Source organism: Mus caroli, unplaced genomic scaffold (assembly GCF_978045245.1).
Source record: "Mus caroli unplaced genomic scaffold, Mus_caroli_1 scaffold_1, whole genome shotgun sequence".
Taxonomy (NCBI): domain Eukaryota; kingdom Metazoa; phylum Chordata; class Mammalia; order Rodentia; family Muridae; genus Mus; species Mus caroli.
The window spans coordinates 55287844-55313497 of NW_028227256.1; the positions used below are offsets into that span (position 1 = coordinate 55287844).

At 43.0% G+C, this 25654-nt stretch overlaps 1 protein-coding gene across 2 annotated transcripts; it reads left to right on the forward strand.

Annotated features, from left to right (window-relative positions):
- Positions 1-9957: 9957 nt before the first annotated feature.
- Bzw1 (basic leucine zipper and W2 domains 1) lies at positions 9958-24966 on the forward strand. Of its 2 annotated transcripts, none has more exons than XM_085837498.1 (12): positions 9958-10438; positions 11414-11487; positions 14916-15092; positions 16222-16316; positions 17321-17386; positions 17936-18071; positions 18370-18479; positions 18597-18767; positions 20358-20504; positions 21087-21225; positions 21851-21973; positions 22667-24966. In XM_085837498.1, the coding sequence occupies exons 2-12, from the start codon at positions 11424-11426 to the stop codon at positions 22696-22698; spliced, it is 1260 nt and encodes a 419-aa protein (XP_085693624.1). In that variant the 5' UTR covers positions 9958-10438; positions 11414-11423; the 3' UTR covers positions 22699-24966. The 2 variants fall into 2 exon arrangements, with proteins under 2 accessions (XP_085693624.1, XP_085693631.1); XM_085837505.1 differs by having other exon boundaries at positions 16228-16316.
- Positions 24967-25654: the final 688 nt, after the last annotated feature.

A 25654-nucleotide genomic window follows, 5' to 3' on the forward strand; every position in this document is an offset into this window, starting at 1 on the left:
TACTACTGCCAGGCTCCTGTGAAATCTTATGACATCTTCTTCACCAGGCATCCTGTGACCTGCATTTATCCCACACAGCTGCCTGCTGTCGCCGGTGACCATGTGCTGGTGTAACCTAAGCCTTCCTTCTTCCACAGTCCTAGAGGCAGAGGGCTGAGCCCACACTGTCAGTGGGGTCATGGGTTCCCAGGGAGCATGTCCAGCCTCTTGAGTGGCTTCTAGTGTTCTTGGCATTCCTTTCTTGAGGTTGCATCACCACTCTCTGTCCCCATCACTATGTGGACTTCCTAGTGTGTCTGTGTGCTTTGTTCCCTGTTTCTCATAAAAATGGCAGTCATTGGACTTAAGGCCTACCCTTGTCTGGTATGACCTCATCTTGACTGTATCTGCAAAGACCTGATTTCTAAATAAGGTCACATTCTAAGATTCCAGGAAGTTATGAGTTGTGGGGGGGAAGAGGGAACCTGCTATGTATAAACCCTGCTGAAGCTAACCAATACAAGGACAATCTTAGGTGAAGTGAATCTCTCTTCTTTTGGCCCCATAGCAGTTGATTCTTTTTTTTTCTTTCAATTTTTATTTTTTAAATGCATTTTATACATCAAACATATTAATAATATTGAGTATTTTGAGACTCAAATAATAATACATAAAAAATTTGTTCAATTTTTATATTCATGTATTTCATACCCTAAAAATATCATTATGAATATTTAATACTATCCATAACTGAGAGTCCTATATCTAATATTGAATAATAAATTGTTGCATAACAAAAAATATTCTTTGGGAATTAAGCATAGTAAAAGAGCATAAAATATTAAAAATGAATTATTAAAAAATATATTCAAAAGCCCTTATATGATACCACTTGACATAGTGAGTATTTAAAATGCATTATATATCTGTGTACATTGTCTAACAATCAGTTCACTTAAAAAAGATTATCAGTGTTTCTAAGACAGAAATTACTTTTTTAAAAGATTTAAACCAGCCAGGCATGGTGGCGCACGCCTTTAATCCCAGCACTCGGGAGGCAGAGGCAGGTGGATTTCTGAGTTCGAGGCCAGCCTGGTCTACAGAGTGAGTTCCAGGACAGCCAGGGCAATACAGAGAAACCCTGTCTCGAAAAACCAAAAAAAAAAAAAAAAGATTTAAACCGGGCAGTGGTGGTGCACACCTTTAATCCCAGCACTTGGGAGGCAGAGGCAGGTGGATTTCTGAGTTCCAGGTCAACCTGGTCTACAGAGTGAGTTCCAGGACAGCCAGGGCTACACAGAGAAATCCTGTCTCGAAAAACAAAACAAAACAAAACAAAAATAATAATAAAAAATTTTCAAAATAGCAAAAACTCTATGAAGTTAAACATTAAGAAAATGCTAATTTCAAGCACGGTGAGAAAAATTATCAATAATATTTCCATGATGTTTGTAGAACATGATTTTAATATTTTCAACTGTTAATATTCAACAGTTAGATTCATTTGGTTCATAACTTCTGTTAGTGTCTCTGTTTAGTTTCTGTTTCCATGATCTGTCCATTGCTGAGTGTGGGATTTGAAGTCTCCCACTATTATTGTATGGGGTGTGATGTGTGCTTTGAGCTTTAGTAAAGTTTCTTTTATGAGTGTGGGTGCCCTTGCATTTGAAGCATAGATGTTCAGAATTGAGAGTTCATCTTGGTGGATTTTTCTTTGAACAGTATGAAGTGTCCTTCCTTATCTTTTTTGATAACTTTTGGTTGAAAGTTGATTTTATTCAATATTAGAATGGCTACTCCAGCTTGTTTCTTGGGACCATTTGCTTGGAAAGTGATTTTCCATCCTTTTACTCTGAGGTAGTGTCTGTCTTTGTCACCGGGATACGTTTTCTGTATGCAGCAAAATGCTGGATCCTGTTTACATATCCAGTCTTTTAGTCTATGTCTTTTTATTGGGGAATTGATCCCATTGATATTAAGAGATATTAAGGAAAACTGTTTGTTACTTCCTGTTATTTTGTTGTTGGAGGTGGAATTCTGTTTGTGTGGCTATCTTCTTTTGAGTTTGTTGAAAGACTAGTTTCTTGCTTTTTCTGGAGTGCATTTTCCCTCCTTGTGTTGGCCTTTTCCATCTATTATCCTTTGTAGGGCTGGATTTATGGAAAGATATTGTGTAAATCTGGTTTTGTCATGGAATATCTTGTTTTTTCCATCTATGGTAATTGAGACTTTTGCTGGGTATAGTAGCCTGGGCTGGCATTTGTGTTCTCTTAGGGTCTGTATGACATCTGCCCAGGATCTTCTGGCTTTCATAGTCTCTGATGAGAAGTTTGGTAAAATTCTGATAGGTCTGCCTTTGTATGTTACTTGACCTTTTTCCCTTACTGCTTTTAATATTCTTTGTTTTGTGCATTTGGTGTTTTGATTATTATGTGACAGGAGGAATTTCTTTTCTGGTCTAGTCTTCTTGTAGGCTTCTTGTATGTTCATGGTCATCTCTGTTTAGGTTAGGGAAGTTTTCTTCTATAATTTTGTTGAAGATATTTACTGGCCCTTTAAGTTGGGAATCTTCACTCTCTTCTATCCCGATTATCCTTAGGTTTCATCTTCTCATTGTATCCTGGATTTCCTGAATGTTTTGGGTCAGGAGCTTTTTGGTTTTTGCATTTTCTTTCTTTTCTTTTTCGAGACAGGGTTTCTCTGTGTAGCCCTGGCTGTCCTGGAACTCGCTTTGTAGACCAGGCTGGCCTAGAAATCAGAAATCCACCTGCTTCTGCCTCCCGAGGGCTGGGATTTCTGCCTGTTTTTTTGGTTGTTGGTTTTTTTTTTTTTTTTTTTTTTTTTTTTGGTTTTTTGAGACAGGGTTTCTCTTTATAGCTCTGGCTGTCCTGGAGCTCACTCTGTAGACCAGGCTGGCCTCGAACTCAGAAATCCGCCTGCCTCTGCCTCCCGAGTGCTGGGATTAAAGGCGTGCGCCACCACACCCGGCGTTTTTTTTGTTTTTTGTTTTCATTTTCTTTGACTGTTGTGTCAATGTTTTCTATGGTATCTTCTGCCCTTGAGATTCTCTCTTCCATCTCTTGTATTCTGTTGGTGATGCTTGCATCTATGATTCCTGATCTCTTTCCTAGGTTTTCTAACTCCCGGGTTGTCTCCCTTTGTGATTTCTTTATTTTTTTCTAGTTCCATTTTTATTTATTTTTTTATTTTTTTATTTTTTTATTTTTTTATTTTTTGGTTTTTCGAGACAGGGTTTCTCTGTGTAGCCCTGGCTGTCCTGGAACTCACTTTGTAGACCAGGCTGGCCTCGAACTCAGAAATCTGCCTGCCTCCCGAGTGCTGGGATTAAAGGCGTGCGCCACCACCGCCCGGCTAGTTCCATTTTTAGATCCTGTATGGTTTTGCTCATTTCCTTCACCTGTTTGATTGTTTTCCTGTAATTCTTTAAGGGATTTTTGTGTTTCCTCTTTAAGGGCTTCTAGCTGTTTACCTGTGCTCTCCTGTATTTCTTTAAGTGAGTTATTTATGTCCTTCTTAATGTCCTCTATTATCATCATGAGAAGTGATTTTTAGATCTGAATCTTGCTTTTCAGGTGTGATAGTGAATCCAGGACTTGCTATGATGGGAGAGTTTGGTTCTGATGATGCCAAGTAACCTTGGTTTCTGTTGCTTATGTTCTTATGCTTGCCTCCTGCCATCTGATTGTCTCTAGTGCTACCTGTCTTTGCTATATCTGACTGGAGCCTGTCCTTCCTGTGATCCTGATTGTGTCAGAATTCCTCAGAGTTCAGCTGTCTCTGTGATCCTGTGACTCTGAGATCCTGGGTGTGTTAGAGAGCCTGAGAGTGGAGCTTCCTCAGTTCTGAGCACTGCAGATATGTCTCCAAGTCCCAGCCAAACCAGGCAGGTATCCAGGCTCCTGGTCTCTCAGTATGGCAGTTGGTTCTTCCATGTGAACTTTCCCCATGTTCCCACTGATGCAGGGACTGTATGTGTATTCATTCTTCACCAGCCTGAGACTTCCACCATGTTTGATTAAGGAAGGCCAACTGAAGTAGTCTACTATAACACAAAACACTGACTCCAAGCTAGATACAGTGGCACATGCCTTTAATCCTAGAACTTGGGAGGCAGAGGTAGGAGAATCTCTTTGAGTCGGAGGCCAGCTTGTTCTTAGTGAGTCCCAAGACAGCCAGAGCTACACAGAGAGACTCTGTCTTGCCCCAGTACACAGGAAGCGATGGCATGGACAGAGGAGGCAGGTTTCAGGGCATGGAGTGTGGATTGGTTGGAGAGTGTTTGCTTAGCATGAACAAAGTCCTGAGATCACCCCCCAGCACCAAGTAAGACAAGATGTGGTGGTGCACACCAATAATCCCAGCACTTGGCAGATGGAGGCAGGAGGATAAGGAGTTCAAGGCTATCTTCAGCTATAGAGTGAGGGGAGGCCAGCCTGGGCCATTTGAAAAGAAAAAGGGGGCTGGGGGAAGGCAGGAAAAATGAAGGTCCTGGAGCAGGAGTTCCCAACCACTGACAAACCTCAATCTCCAAAATTATTTACAACTCTTAGCAGTAGCAAAATGACTTTATGGTTGGATGTCACCACGAGGAAGTGTATTAAAGGGTTAAAGCATTGGGACGGTTGAGAGCCACTGTCCTAAAGCATGTCTCTCTTCTTTACCAGGAAAGGCAGGAGCAGACCTTCCTGAGGAATTACCAGCGCATTTCCTGAAGACACTTAAATCTGTTTTCTTTTTTTCTTTTTCTTATTTTTTTTGGGGGGTGGGGGGAGGGAGGGAGCTGAGGTCCAAAGCCAAGGCCTTGTGCTTGCTAGGCAAGCACTTTACCACTGAGCTAAATCCCCAACCTCTAAATCAGTTTTTAATCGTGTTCGACACTGCTCTTTCTAGGCCTCTCAAACACTCTGAAGCCACGAAGCCCCACTGTTCCTCATGGAACAGAGCACTCTCTAAGTTCTTCATGGAAATTGCGTGTTGAGTCGTATTGAATGTATATGCTGAATTATCATACTGTAGCCCATATGTGAGCAACTATGTATATTAAAGAGGGAAATATGAGGTAGTGGTGGCCACACCTTTAATCTCAGCACTCAGGAGGCAGAGGCAGGTGGACCTCTGTGAGTTCGAGGCCAGCCTGGTCTACACGGTTCCAGGACAGCCAGGGCGAATCAGAGAAACCCTGTCTTGAAAAACAAAAACAAAAAAGCAAACAAAAAGACAGAATGTGACTGGAATTCAGAGTAATGGGCCCAGGAAACGAGTAGCAAATTTTGCTTTAGCACTACTTAGTCACCTTAGACTGAGGCACCAGTAGCTGCTCAGGAAAGACTAACTGTGCCATGTCCTCCAAATGCCTCAGCCTCTGCCCTGCTCAGGTCTTCAAGGCACTGCTCCTCCAAAGAACACAAAGTCCCAGAAGATCTGGGAGCCCTCCCAGACATGACTTTAGTTTTTTGGGGTACTGAGTGTTAAACCCAGGACGTAAGTACATGCTAGGTGGGCACTCTACCAACGGAGCTACATCCCTAGCCCCCCAAAACAGTTTACTACGCTTTCTGAGTCAGACCCCAGGACTCAGCTGTTGCTATACCAGGGTAACCTGGTTTTTAGAGCCCACAGTGGAAAAAGAGAAGCAACCCCTGGAAGTTGTCTTCTGACTTCCATAAGCATGTTGTGGCATGCAAGCACATGGGATCCCATGCGCATGCACATGGGCTCGCTCACACATTTTATTTTTAACCAAAATGTTGACTGGGATGTCTTCCCAAGCCTTGCTTTTCCTCCTTAGGCTGCAGAAGACACAGGAGCAGCCCCTACACAAGGCTACCTTTTGTAGGTAGGCTGAAGATCATAGGGATTTTATAGAACCCAGGCATTTCTCACCCATGAATGAAGCGGGAAGCAGGGTCCTGTACCTGGCATTTCCCGTGTTTCTTCTCCTCTCTTCTGGAGAGGGATGAAGGAGATCCTGTGCAGGAGGCAAGTTCTCGTAGGGAGGTCATCACCAGCAGAAAGCCACATTTTATTATTATTATTATTATTATTACTATTAAAATACATGGGACTCAGACCAGGAGTGGTAGTACAAGCCTGGAACCCCAGCACACTTGGAGGCTGAAGCAGAGGGTCCCTATGAGTTTGAGGCCTGCTTGGGCTACATAGTAAGACTCAGTGTAAACTAATAGACCCTCAAATATTTCTGCTCTCTTTCATCAGATAAATTGGCATTAAATTTACTTAATGGGAGTCCACAAGCTTCTTTTAGAACAGTAATGATCAACTACACTGTAGTTATTTCAGTGACAGCTCTACACACAAGTTGCATTAAAAAGAATAATGTGAAACTAATTCAGAAGAAATTACTTCCTCTACAGATGTAAGATCCATTGTGAGTCTTTGATTATTAGGCCAAGTGGTAGCAGTGATAAATGATGTAACAGTACTGTTACTGTCTTATGTCAGCTTTCTGTTACTGTAACAAATATCAAGTCATGAAGAAAGGTTTGTTTTGGTGTTAGATTGTGTAGGTTTCTGTTTTGCTGTTTTGAGATAGGGTCTCACTATATATAGCTCTTGCTGTCCTGGAACTCAGTATGTAGACCAAGCTGGCTTCAAAATCACAGAGCTGTTTGTGCCTTCTGAGTACTGGTATTAACGTTGTGTTCTACCACACGTGGCTAATTGAGAATATGTCAGTCTTTAGTTGGTAGAGACAGTGATAAAGCAAAGAATCATGGAACTCATCTTATGGCCGTTGGAGGGGGAGGGGAGGGTAGGTTTCCTCCGTTTCTAAGCCCCTCAAAAATTATTTCAGTCTATTTAAAATTCTAAATAAAAGTGTACATTTGTTTAAAAGAGTAATTTGATTGTATTTAGAGAGATGGCTCAGCAGGTAAGAGCACTTGCAGCTCTTTCAGTGGACCTTGGTTTAGTTCCCAGCTCCCATGTGGATATTCATAATCAACTGTAACTCCAGTTCCAGTGTATCTGATGCTCTCTCCTGGCTTCCATAAGAAGTAGGCATGGTGCACATATATACATGTAGGCAAACACATTCATACATATAACGATACATTTTTAAAAGAGGGTATTGAGTTTTATTAAAATGTTCAAGTTACTAAGCAATGTTTGTCTTTTGTTTTTATCTGATGTCAAATCTTAATAATTATAACCATTAGAATCCTTTATGGCAAGTAATACAGTGGTACTGAACACAATTTCACTTAAATAAAACTTAAAACCTTGTTGTATTTCAAAGGTTTTTCATTATAAACATCTGTGGAGGTAGACTGGGATGTGGCTGTCGGTAGAGTGCTCATTTAGCATACACTAACTCCTGGGTTCAGTCCCAAGCATGAATGGATAAGATAGATCTCTCTCTCTCTCTCTCCCTCCCCCTCTCTCCTCCTCTCCCCTCTTTCTTCCCTCTCTCCCTCCCCTCCTCTCCTCTTCTTTTTCTTCTCTCTCTCGCTCTCTCTCTCTCTCTCTCTCTCTCTCTCTCTCTCTCTCTCTCTCTCTCTCTCGGGACAGGTATTATTGTCTAACTCTGACTTGAAACTATGTAGATCAGGCTGCCCTGAACCTCACAGACTACCACTGCCTGTGTCTCCTGGGTGCTGGGATTAGAAGCATGCACCATGGGCTGGAGAGATGGCCCGGCAGTTAAGAGCATTGACTGCACTTCCAGAGGTCCTGAGTTCAATTCCCAGCAACCATATGGTGGCTCACAACCATCTGCAATGAATGGGATCTGATGCTCTCTTCTGGTGTGTGTGAAGAAAACAATAGTGTACTCATATGCATAAACTAAATAAATAAATCTTTAAAAACAAAACAAAACAAAAAAAAGCATGCACCATAGCTGGAGCTTGAGTTCATGGCTTGTCTGGCTAGTTACCTTGCTCCACAGACCCTTCCTTCACTTCCCATGTGCTGATTACAGGTGGGCTGCCATCAACACTTAGCTTTTATGTGGTATTTGAGAATTAGAACTCGAGTCCTCATACTGTGTTGCAAACATTTTACATAGAGTCATCTCCCAAGCCGAGTTTTAAGGTCCCGACTCCTTACTGGATGTGATAAAGCCACCAATGGTATAAGAAGGTGAAAGCAGTGTTCCTGTGTTTTTTTCATGAAAACCCAGGAACTCAGACACTGATGAGAAGGGCCTGAGCTACATTTAGAAAGATCACCCTGGAAATGTAAAAAAAGGCACAGTGCAACAAGGAAGGCTCATTTAGTCATGGGAACAGAAATCCCAATCAACTGGGCTTGGTGACTGATGTCTCTAATGCCAGTACCTGGAAAGCTGATACAGGATTGCCAGGTCATGGCCAGCCTGGGCTACTTAGCAAGACCCTGTCTCAAAAATACAAAGGCAGGGTGTAAATCAGGACTGTACTGGAGAGGAGACAGAATTGGGAAATGTGGCAAATGCAGAGGGAAGCTTTATGAGTAACGGGTTTGGCTATTCACCGTTTTTTGTGTCTCTACCTCAGTTCAGTGTGCAACCTGGCAGTTTATTATATTGGTGGAGCCAGGCCGCTGGGGGCCGTTCACTGGCAAGTTAACTGACCTATATGCCTTCTTTTTCCCGACAAGACTAACAAGTGTCAAAGTCATAGGGCAGTTTCAAGGACTCAATGCAGTTAAGTGCTTAGGAGAATGTCTGCTACACACATACTACACAAACATGGCTTTTTAATTAGTGAAATACTGTACCCTTAACACATCAGAAACAAACATAACGTGGGGGACATGGTAGCCTATCATGCAGAGTATGAAATGAGACTTCCAAGAGAAATGCCAACGGACTCAGGGTTAGAGGATAAAGGTAGGGGAACTTAGAGCTGATTCCCATCATTTCCCATTATGCTCCACGGCCTGGCCTTCCTAGGTCCCACCAAAGTTCAGTCCTATGGGCCACCAGTACCTCCAAGAAGTCAGGCTGTTGCTGCTATGCTATTTTCTCACCGCTGCTCCTTCAGCGCTCTGACCTACCAACTTGAACGGAAAAGAATTGACAGCCTAGATCCAACAAACAGCGGCTTAAAGCCTTAGAGGCAAATCTGAAACTCCAAATACAGTACATGTTAAATGCCAGTGAACAGAAGTTCCTTCCATGTACGAGTAAGAAAGATTAAAGGTTTGAGTACAGGGACGGTGGATGGCAGAAATACAAAGACTGTATTTATTGAGAAACCCGAATGCCCTGAGCAAGGTTCTTTTTGTTTGTTTTTCGAGACAGGGTTTCTCTGTATAGCCCTGGCTCTCCTAGAATTCACTCTGCAGACCAGGCTGGCCTCAAACTCAGAAATCTGCCTGCCTCTGCCTCCCAAGTGCTGGGATTAAAGGCGTGCGCCACCACTGCCCGACTCAGAGCAAGGTTCTAAGGAGACCTGGAACACACTATATATTACGAAGCAAGGAGGGTGAAGACGAAGACTGGATTTCACTACACCTTCAGGGAACACCTCTAAGACATAATTTTCCGTTCAAGTTGGTAGGTAAGGCATCGGTCAGAGCACTAGGAAGGCGATTAATATAGCTAGTTTCTACAAGTGTGTATGGTTGAGAGAGAGAGAGAGAGAAAGAGAAAGTTGGTACATGGAAAGGGATTTTAAGGAGAAATCCCGTTGTTGGGGGGGGGGGGAATGGCAGATGAAAAGGGCACAAACCGGATGCGGGCAGTTTTTTATCTGTTGTCCCGGAGAATACACCTTCTGAAGGTTCTTATCTTGGGAGACTTTGTGATAAAGGCACATTCTTGAGTCCTGAACCAGAAGCAATTATAAACCCTGCGGGTGGGGGCCTCGCAATCTGGTTTTAACAAATTCCCAGTCCACCGCAGTCAGGGGACGAGCACCCCTTGCAAGGCGTGGTGACAGGCCGGGGTCAGACTTGCCCTCAGCACACCGCTTCGCAGAGCAGGGAGGCAGGGCTGCAGTCCGCACCCAGGCAGAACCCTACAGACGCCCCGGCCTCCGCGCACGCCGCCCAGCATTCCCCCCACCCCCGGGCTCCAGCTTCCGGAGGAGGGCTCTGGGCTGGACCGGGACGGACTGGTCCAACTCGCGGCCGTTGAGGGGCCGCTTCTTACTCCCATCCCCGCCCGGAGGGGGGAGGCTGGCCGCTGCGGCGGAGGAAGGGGGACGGGCTACCCTGGTACAAGAGTCAGGGCAGCCTGGGGCTTTAGGGTGGGACAGAGACGCCTACCACCCGCGGTGCTCGCCGGTGCCCCCGAGCTGCCACCCCGCGGCCCCGGCAGGGGGAGTGCGAACTGGCGCAGGGTAGAAATCTCGCGATAGCAGGCCTCCGGGGCGGGGGTGGCGCCTCTTCCTCTCCTCTTGCTCGCGTTAGTTCCGGTCGCAGAGGAGACAGCGCCGCAGTTGCCGCCAGCTCGGGGATTTCTGGCTCTTTTCTCTTCGCCTTAAATTCGGTGAGGCGAGCGCGGCGCAGCGCCGGGGAAGAGCAGCGCGCCGTGGCCCGGCGGAGGGGGAGGGTGGCGGCGGGGTTCGGAGGGGCCAGCGGGACCCGGGGCCTGGATCCGTGGCCCGGGCCGCCGCTCTGGAGGGCGGGCGAGGCCGCGGGGCGCCGGGGTGGCGGCGCGCCCCCGTGTGCGCCCCGGCCGGCCTGGGTAACAAAGCCGCCGCGGCCTCTGTTGGGTGATGTACGCGTGGGGAGTTCGGCGGGCGGGGCGCAGCCGCCACCACCACCGCCGCGGCCGCCGCCTCCGCCGCTGCTTTCGCGGGAGGGCGGGCGGATGTACGGGGCGGCGGGGGCCCCGGCGCGCAGCGCCTCGGCGCCTGTGGTCCGCTCGGGGCGGCGGCCACCACCGCAGGCGACAGGGTCGGTGGAGAAGGGCCTGCGGCTGCCCGAGCCCCGCGAGGCGGGAGGCACGGGAAAGGGTGTGGATGTGGAGACACGTGCCCGGGGAGGAGGAGGCGGCTGGGGCTATAGCGTTTGCGGCCAGCTCTCACTTTTGCACCTTGGAAGGGTGCAAGCGGGCTCTGCGGCTCTCGGCGCCACTTTGGAATGAGGGCAGCGCTGATGCGGTTCAGGGCCTTTGACAGATAGCTCGTGACCGCGACAGTCCTCTAAGTTCGGGTTACTTAGAAAAAGTGGGAGATGCAAAGAACGGTGTAGGAGAGACTGAGCAGTTAGGTTTGTGGTAGGCCATTTGCCACCAGACAGGGTGATACTAAAATGTTGTATCAAGGTGTAGTTCCAGCACTTACATCAAGGGGTTCCTGGAGAGGGAAACTTACCTGCACCCTCTCAATTAATTGCCTGTTAACTGAAAGTGTCTTGGGCTTGCTTTAATTGTAATTTTGATTTAAGGTTTGATACTTGGTTTAAGAAGTTAATATTACTGGCACGGGTGTTTTTAAGGCCTTCTTTCCCTTTTTTCTAGGGTGTCTTTTATGAATAATCAAAAGCAGCAAAAACCAACGCTATCAGGCCAGCGTTTTAAAACCAGAAAAAGAGGTAACTATTTATTTGTAACTCTCCCTTAAACTTTCAGACATATCTTGGTTTCTCTCACAGTCAGGTAGCTGCATGTTACTAACCCGAAAATAACAGAAACTTGATTTTCTCTTTAACTTCTATTTCAGATTAACTGCTCCCTTAGTGTTTCTCTGCTTTCTCAAATTTCTTTTTTTTTTTTTTTTTAGTGGCTAAAAGCTGTGACTTTAAGCTCATAGTTTAAAGAAGAATTTGAACAAAGAGGGCTAATAGAAGGGGGGGCACTCCTAAAGTCCCTGATTTCACCTAGACTTTGTGGAGATGGGTGAAAGTGACTCATTTATAGAGTGTCTCACATGGCATAGGTCTGGGAAAAGATGTGTGGGTAGAAATCAGATTTCAACTTAAAGAATTATAGAATAGGAATCACATTAATTTTTTTTTTAAAGGTTTAGCAGAGTCTTAGATTGTAGCTCAGGATGGCCTCCAAATGCTAGGATTAAAGGTATGAGCTCCTGGCAATCTGGGGATTGAATCTAGTACTCCTATCAGAGGCTGGCAGATCTCTTGAGTTTCAGGATAGCCAGGACTACACAAAGAAACCCTGTCTTTAAAAAACCAACACCAAGGAGTTTAGCCTGTATGTGTCTGTATAGCCCTGGCTGTCCTTGAACTCAGAAATGAGTTCCGCCTGCTTCTGCATCCCAAGTGCTGGGATTAAAGGTGTGCACTGCCACCACCACCCAGCAACAACAAAAAGTTTAAATGGTATTCTTTGAAAACACACATTGGCCAGGCATGGTGGCATACATCTTTAATTCTTGCAGTTGGAGAGGCCAGTAAATAGAAGTCTAATTAGTGAATTCCAGGCCAGCTAGGGCTACGTGGGGCTGCTTCAAAAAGATGAAGCACACATTAACCTGTTGAGTAGCTTTGAGGAAATGGAGAATGGGCTAACTACTGGTCTTAAGGTTGTTTCTGGTTTTCTACCTTTCATAGAAAGTTTGACACATATGATAGCATCTTTGTATATTCTCCATAGTCTGTCTGTTCCCCGGTTGTGTATTCCAGCCTTTGGTAGGTATAGTTTTAGCCAATAGATTTTCTTAAACTAAAGCAGTTTATCAATAATGAAGGGAACTGGAGCTTGAGAGATGGCTTAGCAGTTAAGAACACTGATTGTTCTTCCAAGTGTTCTGAGTTCACATCCCAGCAATCACATGGTGACTTACAACCATCCATGAGATCTGACGCCCCCCTCTGGTGTATCTCAGGTCAGCTACAGTGTACTTACATATAATAAATAAATCTTTAACCTAGCACTATCTTGATAAAATTGTATGACTTTAATTCTTAGCATCTAGGAGATATCACTTCATTAAATCCAGATAAAGTGGTGTGGCATCTGCCTGTAACCCAGCACTCCTACTACAGAGGCAGAAGAGTTGCCAATGTTAACTGGACCAGCCTAGGATACAAAAACCCGTCTTTAAGTGCCTCCCCCAATAACAAAAAAAGGGGGCTTATGGCCTGGTTCTAGGGATAATCATCCAGGGTTGCCTGGAGCTAAGGGGGTTTTAAAGACAGGACTTTCAGTAAAACCAAGAGAATCTTGGAAACATTTTCACTCTCATGCTGTATAAAATCAGGAATTGTCTAGTTTCAGCTGAAAAATGTGAAAACTCAGATATCATATGCCCTAAATTGGCAAGTTGGGAAAGCTGGGGGTGCACGGCAGTGGTGGAGTGCTTCTGTGGTGCGTGTGATGCCCTGGATTTGCCTCCAGGAAAGAAGCACCTGCCTGGAGCAGGTCACAGGTGTCTTAGTTCAGTAGAGACTAAGTGCCTTCTGCTTTGCATTATTTAATACTCACAGAAACTTTTGGGGATAAATGTTATTTTGAAAGGGAATATTGAAAATTGGCTGGTTTCTGCCTTGCTGCCCATGTAGATGATCTGGGTTGATTCCTAGCACCCATATCAGTCAGCTCCCATCTTCTTGTAACTCAAGTTCCAGGGGATAACAGTGCCCTCTTCTGGTTTCCTCAGGCTCTAGGCATACACATGTTTACTATTTAAAAGAAGAAAGTGGCTAGTTGCACAAACACAGGATATAATAGAAATCATGATTTCAGCTGGGTGGGTTTTGGTTGTTTTGAAGCAAGATGTCTAGGTAACCCTGACTGTCCTGGAACTAAATATTTAGGCTAGGCTGGGCTGAAGCTCACAGATCCTCCTATTTCTGCCTCCCGCGTGCTAGGATTAAAGGAAAAGCTACTGTTATGGACACATAAGAGGAAAGAGCCCCTAAAACTTTGAGTAGTGTGGCAATAGCTACACAGCAAAAACTTGTCTCAAAAGCAAATAGATCTGGGTAGTGGTGTCACACACCTTTAATCCCAGCACCCAGGAGGCAAAGGCAGAAGGATCTCTGAGTTCAAGGCTAGCCTAGTCTACATAGTGAGTTCTAGAACCCTGTCTGGGAAAAACAAAAGAAAGAAGAAAAAAACAGGGCTTGGGGGTATTATAGTTCAGTATATAAAGATAGGGAAAGTGAAGGATCCTGAATTGAAGGTTTGTTTTAGGCTACCCTGTAGCAAATGAGACCCTGTCTCAAACAAAAAGGACTGAAGAGATGCCTAAGTAAAGTGCTTACCATAGAAGCATGAAGACCTGAGTTTGATCCCTGATACCCACATCAAGCCAGGCATAGTAACTGGTGCCTGTGACTCAAGCATGGATGAAGCAAAGACAGGAGGATCCCTGGAACTTACTGGCCAACCAGTCTAGTCAAAGTGAGCTCTAGGTTCAGTGAGAGATTGTCTTAATAGGATGGATACAAGTTAGGAAGATAACTCTGTCTCGACCTACTAGGGCCAGGCTCAGTCGTACTTGTACTGCATATACAAGACTGGATTCTAAAATCTGTCCAAGGCTAGGAAAATGCCTATATCCCTGTCTCAGAAAAAAACAAAGAAAGGCAGAGGGGAACTTGGGTGTGCAAATTCCTGGAGGAATAAAGTATGCCCAGTATAAAAAGGTTAGTGTTAATAGTTTGTTTTTGAGATATTACTATGTAGACCAGGCTCTAGAATTCAGAGCCACCTGACTCATCTGCCTTTCTAGTGTTGGAATTAAAGGCTTGTGCCACTGTGGCTGGTCTGGGTTTATTGGTGTAGCCTGGTGATAAACAGTGGGAGCAGGAAATCCTAACACATTGGTGCTTGCAGAGTAGAGCAGCCATGTAGTTCTTGACCAGGTAGGAGGAGAGGCATCCTGCAGGAGAGACACTGAGTGTGTGTTGAATCTTTCTCCTGCCATACTTAAACTTGCCCTCTTCCAGCTACTGAATTAAATGGAATTGACTAATTTGATTAACTTATCCTATTTGCTGGTTTGTGTCATTTTGATAAGCTTCTTGAAACTAATCTTCTTTCTATCCCTATCCAGATGAAAAAGAGAGGTTTGACCCCACTCAGTTTCAAGACTGTATTATTCAAGGCTTAACTGAAACTGGTACTGATTTGGAAGCAGTAGCTAAGTTTCTCGATGCTTCTGGAGCAAAACTTGACTACCGCCGCTATGCAGAAACACTCTTTGACATCCTGGTGGCTGGCGGAATGCTGGGTACGTATCTGGTTTTGTGGGCCTAGAGATGATGGAGAAGCCAGAAAATGAGCTTTGACAGTCCCAACAAGAGGAATGGGATTTTAGTTGTTCTGTTTCTCCTCTCTGTAAGCTAAGGGTTGGAGATTATGAGATAGGTTGAACTCTGTCCTAGCCTTTTTCTCCTTGGCAACAACCCATCTCCTTCAGATTTCCAAATGCTAGGACAACAAATATGAGCTACCATACCTGGCTTCAGCAAACTTTTTAAAAATCTATTTTTTGTTTTATGTGCTTTAGTGTTTTGCCTGCATGTATTTCTGTTTGGGGTGTCAGTTCCCATGGAGGCGTCAGTTACCCTAGAACTGGAGTTAGAGACAGTTGTGAGCTACCATATGGGTGCTGGGGATTGAACCCAGTGCTCTTAACTACCGAGCAATCTCTCAAGCCCCTCAAACCTTCAGATATCCACCCCACCCCCGCTTTGGCCCCATGCCCTCTGGCCCAAAGGTTTTTATTTTGGTTCCTCATAGATGGTTGTGAGCCACCATGTGGTTGCTGGGAATTGAACTCGGGATCTCTGCTCTTAACCGCTGAGCCATCTCACCAGCCCTGGATTTTATTTTTATTTTTTAAATAGGGTTTCACTTGGATATAGCCCAGGCTAGCATTGACTTTTGAATTCCTCTTGACTTAGCTGCCTTTCTTGATATGATTGTTATAATGTAACAAATAGGGTTTTGAGTCAGTTGTGGTGGCATATATAGATATCAGTATTCCAGAGGATCACAAGTTCCAGGCCAGCCTGAGCTAAGTGCAAGATCCTTTAAAAGAATACGAATTGACAGTACAGTGCAATTTCCTTAAGTTTAAAATTGTACCTTCTGTGTGGAAAGTTAAATATGAGCAAAACCAGATCTGAACATCTCCACTTAGCCTATTTGGCACTGTTAAATGGTTTATTAAGTTTCTTTCACTAAAGATGTTTATATTTATTTTGTATGTGCATGTATGTATGTGGGCATGTGTAGTAGAAAATATATGTGGCTCAAAACTATCTCGATAGCCTTGGCAGCAGAAAGCACTGCGTATGTAAGGCTGAATGATCACCTATTTAAGACGATTACTGCACGTTTACTGTCTTTCTTAGCCCCAGGTGGTACACTGGCAGATGACATGATGCGCACAGATGTCTGTGTGTTTGCAGCACAAGAAGACCTAGAGACCATGCAAGCATTCGCTCAGGTAAGTGAAACTGCCTGCATTATAGGTATATGGGTGATATCTGAGGGACATTTTGCTTTTTAAAGTTGCAGGTAGAAGGTCTAGTTTAAGTTTTAAGGGTGTGGGTCTTGATGAAATATGGTAGATTAGAAATATATTCAGGAATAAATTTGCTGCGGTTTGGGTTTTGTTTGTGGGTTTGTTTGTTTGTATAAACTACCCTGTTGACTACTGGGTAGTCAACTCTAGTCCCTAGATTTGTTTCTCTGGAATTATTCTCTTTAAGAAAGGCCGTAAACCAGGTTGGGGTAGCGGGTAGCACATGACTATAATCCCATTGAAAAATTGAGTTGGGGAGGGTCAGGAATTCAAGGTCATCCTAGGTTATATAGTGTTTACTACTGCGAGCCTAGACTACTTTAGACCCTGTTTGAGTTGCCACCCCACCCCCACACAAAGATACTAAACTAGACATGGTGATTCAAGCCTGTAATTCCAACACTCAGGAGACAGGCTAGATGATTTGAGGTAGACTTGGGCTATTTATGGGGAGACTATGTCTAAAAATAAGATGAACAAAAATGTTAATTTTTCTTGTGATCACTGTATTAAGCAATTATTTTCATTTTGAAGAAAAAAAATGAGCATATTGATCCAGGCTGGCCTGTAACTTGCTTTGTAGCCCACCTTAGGCTTGAACTTAAGCAACCCTTCAGCAGTTCCCAGTGCTGTATGCTCTGTTGCCATACTCAGCCTCATGGTTATATTTTTACTACTTGTCCTCATGGTTATATTTTTACTACTTGTAAGCACAAGGGAAGAATTTATGTATCTAACCCTGAAATTTGCTGTTTGTGTCTAGTTGTATACAAAAAAAGTGTAGTTGTATTTTGTAATCTTCCTGTTATTTGAGCAATAGTTAGCATAGTGATAGAAGTTACTAAAACGTGTAGTTTTGGTATGTGATGATATTTTACAGTATAGAGTCCATTTTGGTTCTAGGAATAACTTTAATCATCTTCTAGGTTTTTAACAAGCTAATCAGGCGCTACAAATACCTGGAGAAAGGTTTTGAAGATGAAGTTAAAAAGGTAGGTGGAGGAGTTGGGTAGGGCATATGGCCTACACAAGACCCAGTGTTGAGTCTCTAGCAGCCCCAGATTGGACATAGTATTAGACATTTAAATAGACTCTTACTGAAATACCATTTGGGGAGTATAGCAGTTATTTTGTTGAAATATTTGAAACTTACATTGTCGCTTAGTATTGTGTTGAAAAAAATGACAATTAAAAATCTAGAGACTCTGAAGATGAATAGTGAAGGATCAGAGCATGAGGTGCTAGAGAAGTTACTTCCATTCTGCCGAATATTTAACAAATGGGTCATGTAGCAGCAGAAAGGCTGACAAAATTAAGTATCAGGCTTTGTTCTAACTTTTCAATACTAATAAAAACTGAAGTTTTATTGTTCACATTTCATATGTAATGAAACCAAGACAGTGGCCTAAGATCCTTGAATTAATGAGTCTTATGATGGAGATAGAGCTGTGAATGATTGGGCCTCAGCGGGATGTAGTGTTGTACTGCTTCTCCTAACACAATGCAAGTACGCCTTTAACCCTGACCGTTTACTTCTACAGTTACTGCTCTTCCTAAAGGGGTTTTCAGAGTCGGAGAGGAACAAGCTCGCCATGTTGACTGGGGTCCTTCTGGCTAATGGAACCCTTAATGCATCCATTCTTAACAGCCTTTATAATGAGAATTTGGTTAAAGAAGGTAATTAGCTTTTGAAATGTTTGTTGTAAATACGTGTTCACTGTTTCTGTGTGGGTGTGTGGATATTAGTGCTGGCTTGGAGGTGGTGAAGAACTTGTGAGTGTTCCTTTGGTGGTAACTACTTTGGGTGCAGAATAACAGGTTACCATATAAATTGTCAACTGCTACTGGATCAGTAGCAAATGACAGAATAGGGGAGTTGGGGTCAAACGGTCTTAATGGCATAGGAAAGGTGTAGGGTTTGGGTGGGTTGGAAACGGAGGAACATGTCTGTTAGACAAGCAACTTTGTTTTACAGGGGTTTCAGCAGCTTTTGCTGTAAAGCTCTTTAAATCATGGATAAATGAAAAAGACATCAATGCAGTTGCTGCAAGTCTTCGGAAAGTCAGCATGGACAACAGACTGATGGTTCGTGCCTTTCCTTCTATTCCTTCCGACTCGTTCAGTGGTGTAACGACAAGACCTTGTTTTTTAATCTGAAAACTGTTTCTTCATTTGGTGTAAAGACCACTTTTGTTCTTTCAGGAGCTGTTCCCTGCCAATAAACAAAGTGTTGAGCATTTCACTAAGTATTTCACTGAGGCGGGCTTGAAAGAGCTTTCCGAGTATGTCCGCAACCAGCAGACCATTGGGGCTCGGAAGGAGCTCCAGAAAGAGCTGCAGGAGCAGATGTCCCGCGGTGACCCATTCAAGGACGTAAGCTGCTCTTGTGTAGACCCTCTTTCTCTAATGTATGTGTCTGTCTGTCTCTCTTGTATATATGAATGGGTAACACCTGTGTGTACACTCCTGCTCTCTGAGGTCAAGGATGCAAGCTGCTCTTGTGTAGACCCTCTTTCTCTAATGTATATGTCTGTCTGTCTCTCTTGTATATGTGAATGGGTAACTCCTGTGTGTACACTCCTGTGTCTGAGGTCAAGGACGTAAGCTGCTCTTGTGTAGACCCTCTTTCTCTAATGTAATGTCTGTCTGTCTCTCTTGTGTATGTGAGTGTGTAACACCTGTGTGTATACACTCCTGTGTCTGAGGTCAGAGGAGGGTTTGTTTCCAGTGCTCTTAACTGCTGAGCTGTCCTTCCAGTCCCAATTAAGCCAGCTTTTTTTTTTTTTTCAGATTTATTTATTTTATATAGCTGTACAGATGGTTGTGAGCATTTATGTAGTTGTTGGGAATTGAATTTAGGACTTCTGCTTACTCCTGTTGGCCTGCTCGCTCCAGTCCAAAGATTTGTTTATTATTAATACATAAGTACACTGTAGCTGTCTTCAAACACGCCAGAAGAGGGCGTCAAATCTCATGGGTGGTTGTGATCACTATGTGGTTGCTGGGATTTGAACTCAGGACCTTTAGAAGAACAGTTAGTGCTCTTACCCACTGAGCTATCTCACTAGCCCCTTAAGCCATCTTTTTTATGCCTACATTTTTACATGTTTTTGTTCATTCAGGAGTTCCCAGAATTTTCTCAGAGTGAACCTGGGTTAGTAATTATAGAATTGAGCTGGGCGTGGTGGCTCACGCCTTTAATCCCAACACTTAGGAGGCAGAGGCAGATGGATTTCTGAGTTTGAGGCCAGCCTGGTCTACAAAGTGAGTTCCAGGACAGCCAGGGCTATACAGAGAAACCCTGTCTCAAAAAAACCAAAATAATAATTATAGAATTGGACTTCCTTTAGCCCTTTTCCTATGCTTATTTTTAGTTTTAATGGTACCCAGAGATAATAACTTTGAAGATTTTATAATGTTTAGGCCAGAGGGCAGACATTCTTCATTTAAGGTCAGTTTTTGTTGTTGTTGTTTTGGTTTTTTTTGTCATTGCCCTTAGTAAATTTATTTAAGGGTGGGCATATGTATACACATTTCCCACCACGTGGTCTGGAGAATCAGTCTTGGGTTGTCAGGCTGAGCCATCTCACCTGGCAGAGCCAGTTTATCCATAAAATGGGTTGAATTTCAAGGTTCTGTCCTGTGGCAAAGGTGGTATTCTGTTTGTATGTGGTACTGCTGAAGTTTGTTGCCAGAATGGAAAGCTTGGTTGGTTTGCTTGCTTGCCTTCTTATTTCAGGCGTGGACTCACTCACTATACTGCTCTGGCTGGCCTGGGACTCTATAGACAGAGCTGGCCTCAGACCCAGATCTACCTGCCTTTACCTTAGGAGTTCCTGGGGTTAAAGGCATGTACCTACCATACCTGGTTGGAAAAACATATTTTGCTTTTGTAAAACGTCTAAATTTGATGTTTAAAGAATTAAACATAGCTTCTGTTAATAAGTCTGGGTTGTTTTGCAGATAATTTTATATGTCAAGGAGGAGATGAAAAAGAACAACATTCCGGAACCAGTGGTCATTGGGATAGTCTGGTCCAGTGTGATGAGCACCGTGGAGTGGAACAAAAAGGAGGAGCTTGTAGCAGAACAAGCCATCAAGCACTTGAAGGTACTGGGGTTGTGAAGCTGTCACAGTTGGGGTGGGGTGTGTGGACTGAGTGGAGTCTAAGGTTTTCAACCTGTGGGTTGAAGCACAGTATTTGCCTCTAAGATCATCAGAAAACATAGCAGAATTACAGCTGTGAAGTAGCAACGAAAATAATGTTATGATTTGGGGTCAGCACAACATGAGGAGCTGTATTAAAGGGTTGCAGCATCAGGAAGGTTGGGAACCATTGTTCTAAGAGTTTACCACATTTGTGGTGCTGGGGCATGACCTGCCTGTAAATCTACATTACTTCGTGTTGATAATGCTTTTGAGGCTGACTTAGCTTTATCTGGATCATAAGTTAGAAATAATAACATGTTTAAAAGTAATTTAAGTCTGATTTGATACTGCTAAGGGAATGCCAGAAAATGGGAAGGTTTTTCTCTTTACTCCATTGAAGTAGATCTTAAATTTTTCTGCTCCATCACTTTTTATTCCTAATTTCCAATGAACTGTTGACAGTGGTAAAGGTGAGCTATATGATCTATATTGTGGGAATTTATAATGGATGATTATTATAATGAGTCATTTTTCTTTTCAAAGCAATACAGCCCTCTCCTTGCTGCCTTCACTACCCAAGGTCAGTCTGAGCTGACTCTGCTACTGAAGATTCAGGAGTATTGCTATGACAACATTCACTTCATGAAAGCCTTCCAGAAAATAGTGGTGCTTTTTTATAAAGGTGAGTAAATCGTTGGTTCTGTGAAATTTGTATAAAAATTCTGGAAATAAACGAGGAGGAGGGTCTGGCCAGGGACTCCTATATTCACAAAGTAAAATCATCTGTGGTTGAGTTGACAGTTGTTTTACTATTCGTTTTAAGTCTGCCTATCACTGTTGTGTTGACCGGCCTGGAACTTGAAGCCAAGCTGATCTGCAACTCAAAAGATCCACACGTCTGCCTCCACCTCCCAGTGGGTCAAAGGCCTGTTTCCCCACACCCAGCAGAAATGGGTGGTTTTTTTTTTTTTTTTGGTTTTTTTTCGAGGCAGGGTTTCTCTGTATAGCTCTGGCTGTCCTGGAACTCACTTTGTAGACCAGGCTGGCCTCGAACTCAGAAATCCGCCTGCCTCTGCCTCCCGAGTGCTGGGATTAAAGGCGTGCGCCACCACGCCCGGCAGAATTGGGTGTTTTTATTTGGTACATTGCTATTAGAACATCTGTGAACCTGGTTCACAAGATAAATACAAGTTAAATTCATAAGTGAGACCCTATCTCTCCTCACCCTGCCCTGATCCCACAGAAAAACAATTGTACCTGTGTATTCAGTGTTTAAACTTGGTAATATGTATGACTGTTGTTTGTAGCTGAGGTCCTGAGTGAAGAGCCCATTCTGAAGTGGTATAAAGACGCACATGTTGCAAAGGGCAAAAGTGTCTTCCTTGAGCAAATGAAGAAGTTTGTAGAATGGCTCAAAAATGCTGAGGAGGGTAAGTCTTTTTGTGTACTTGATGGAAATTGGGTGGTGGCGTTTGGTTTGTTGCCTCCCAGGTGCTCGGATCACCAGATGTAGGTCAGTTACTAGAAATGGGCTTGAATGCAGCACAGATTAATTTTCACACACGTTTCTTCTGCTGCCAGTGTGTGTGTGTGTGTGTGTGTGTGTATGTAAGATTTATTTATTTTATGTTGAGTACACTGTAGCTTTCTTCAGACACACCAGAAGAGGCCATCAGATCCCATTACAGATGGTTGTAAGCCACCATGTGGTTGCTGGGAATTGAACTCAGGACCTCTGAAAGAGCAGTTAGTGCTCTTAACCACTGAGCCATCTTTTCAGCTCCTGTATATATTGTTTATATTACCCATGGTTGTCTCTTTTTAACAAGAGGGGAAGCTAGACATTAATCATTGTAACTTAGTGTTGTGTGAGTGCCATGAAATATGTGGAGAACAACTCAACTCTCCTTATAACAGTGATCAAACTCTGGTTAGGTGATAGCAGAGATTAACTTACTGGTCTTGCTGGCTCCATCGTGGGAAATTGAAAGTGTTGAGATACATAAATATGGACTTGTTCTCAGTTGATATTAGTCAAATTCTGAAATGATTATAAAGTTTCAAATAATGGAAAATGGCTTCCTGAAACAAGATGTTTGACCATTCTTCAAATTCTTTTCTAGAATCTGAGTCTGAAGCTGAAGAAGGTGACTGAATTTTGAACCAACATCCTCAGTAAAGCAAACAGGAGTTGTAGATAAAATGTCATGTCTCATGTGTCCTGGTTCTTACATCTTCCTACCTCCCTATATCAAGCATGATATAAGGGCTTTCATGGCAATTTTTATTTTAACTGTTTTTATGGTTACTGGAAATGTTGGCTTTGGTTTCTGAAACCACGTGTGAGGAGCGAGCTGCAGGAGCCGTAGAGTTGAATCTGATGTTGCATTGGTTTTCAGTTATCTTCTACCTCCTGTATTTTCTACTGTAATAATGTGATGTAAGGCCTTCCGCAATGAGCAGTTCACTTTAGTCCCTGGGTTTTCTATATAAACAGTTTTCAAGATATGATTTGGTTAAAAATAATTTGTTACAAAAAGATTCTGTTTGCAAATTAAACTGTAAAAGTATTCAAAGTCTCAAAGGGCAATGATTTGTGTGATAACTCAGTGTGTCCAGAGCCCTGTTCATCAGTGAAAGCCCTGTGGATGACTGAATCCATAACCCAAATCCTGACCTTGGTTAGATGTGAGCATTTTCTTCTTAGAGTTTCAACCCCAGATGTTGTTTGATTTCTGGGTATCATCCTTAGTAAAGCCATGGAGAGCAAACTTGAGTTTGAGAACTACATGTGGCAGAGGTAGGAAGAAGGAAGCTGAGGCTTTTTTGAGAAACTTCTAGGTTCAGTTGTATCTTTCCAGGTAGAACATGTTGATAACTCCTCACACAAACGTTCTACCCCAGGATACAGCTAGACTGTTAAAGAGTTCCCACAAGGACTGAGTCAAGGAAATGTCACTAAACCATACGATTGTTGAGTGTTTTGGGTGAGCGTGTTCTAACAGGATCTCTGTACGACTCCATTTTCCTTTGTGAAGGTGAAGGACAGTCATTCGTGGTCTGCCGTTCAGTTGTCTGGGCCTGGCCTCGTTCTGCTACAGTCAGCGCCTGGTAACTCACCCTAGTTGCCGTTTTCTTAAGTTGCCATGAGCCAAACACTTCAGTTGATTAATCCATTTATTTTAATGGCTGCCTTCGTTGCTTTTCTTTTTGCTATCCATTTATAGTTAGTAGTGGAAGATGTAGCCACCTTTTTTGGGAAAGGCTAAAAGTGAACATTTTGAAAGTTTTTTTTAATTGGTAAAAGGAAATAGTAAGAGAATAATGCCACCAGAGACTTTAGTGGAAATTGCCCATTTTGAAGGTGCCATTCTTAGAAGCCAAGAATTTGGTATTTAAAGTTTATCTTGAGAGAATAACATGTAATATAATTTGAAATAAAGGTATAGTAACCTTAAGAGCACTGTAGCAAAAACATTGGTGGGTGGGGTGAATTTGTAAAATGAATGACTTTGATAAAGTTTTATGCACAGGCAAATGTATTCATTAGATTCTGTGTAGTGATCTGCTTTCCCTTTGTAATTTGTAGTCCTAAAAAGATTTTTTTTTTTTAAATAAAGTCCATCCTTGCATTTAGGTTTTATAGATCAGTCTTTTTATTCCCCTCCAATCCCATTGATCCCTAATGGTGTGCTGTATGTCCTGCTTTCAGATGTCAACTGTGTATAAACATTAGTAACAATTTGTCCGTAGAACTTGCAGACTAAACACCTCACAGATTCCAATGTAGCTAAAACTACATTGCCATTTCTACAACCAGATCCTTGCATGTTAACCGTCGTTCAAAACGCACCGTTTATTATATACTGTGTATAGTGAAAGAGTGTGTAGTCTTCCAGAACTACATTATGATCTTTGATCATTGATCTTTCCCCCCTTTATACACAGTAGTGTTTAATTAATTAGTATAAAAGCACACGAGTAAGGCACCTGTGAGTACAATGTAAAGAAAGGGATTTATGAAATTATTCTCATTTTAAGTTTAAATGCCAACCTATGACCTCCAATATGTAATTCTTAATGGAGATGTTAAAACTGTACTCTGAATCATGATTGGATAACTGTTGATTGAATTCCTAAGTTGGTGTCAGTTTCTAAGGCCTTTAGTGTCTTGGATACTATACTGTGTGTTTAGAACTGATAAGTGTCACCTTATTCTGGGATTATTGTCCTAGAAATATTCTGTTCTTACAAAATTTTCAGATACCAAAATGCCACATCAGCATAACAATTGATGGTGAGGGGAAATGCATGTGACCAAGAGATTAATTTATAACAGTGTTCGAGCTTTTTCCATTATCCAAACCCCCCAGAAACCTTTTCCCCTATTAGCACCCCAATAAATTTTAATATAGATACACTATGTACTGTGTCTGTGCTTTATACATGAAACACTTTTTTTTTTTTTTTGTATCCAGTAAAGGTTTTAATAGTTTACTTTTTCATGGTGTAAAAGTTTGTTATATCTCTCACCTCTGATGCTAGGCTTGAACCCAGTCTTGTACCACCTAGCCATTTTGAGACCATCTTGCTAAGATGCTCTGGGTAGCTTTGAACTCATTCTGTCACTCAGGCTGTAAACCTCCTTCCTTAGCCTCGGGTGTACTTAGGGGGTCTAGGCCTGTAATGGGTAACTTATGGTCTATGAGTCACCGTTCAGTTTGTACCTTAGGCCACCACGGGCACCAGGCAAAGCATTTCCCTTTGGTTTGAGAACTTTGTAAGGCTTTGGGAATGAGTAGAGAAAAAGGCAGAAAACGGGCTGCAACTTTGAGGCTAGTCCTGGCTGGCCTGGAAAACTCTAGTTCTTTGTCCCTGGTGCTGGGATGAAGTGTGCATTTACCACACCTAGCATGAAACAGGTTTTTGATTTGGTTGTAGATTTATCTTTGAATAGAATCCTCTGGGTTTCTTCTAATGTAAAATAAATTCACTGGAAGTTCTTGTAAGTGGTGTATTTCAAAGTTGTGGACATGGCACCAGGAAAATGGTTTTGACATTTTTCCCACTTTTTATTTTTCTATTGCCATGACAAAACACCACGACCAAGG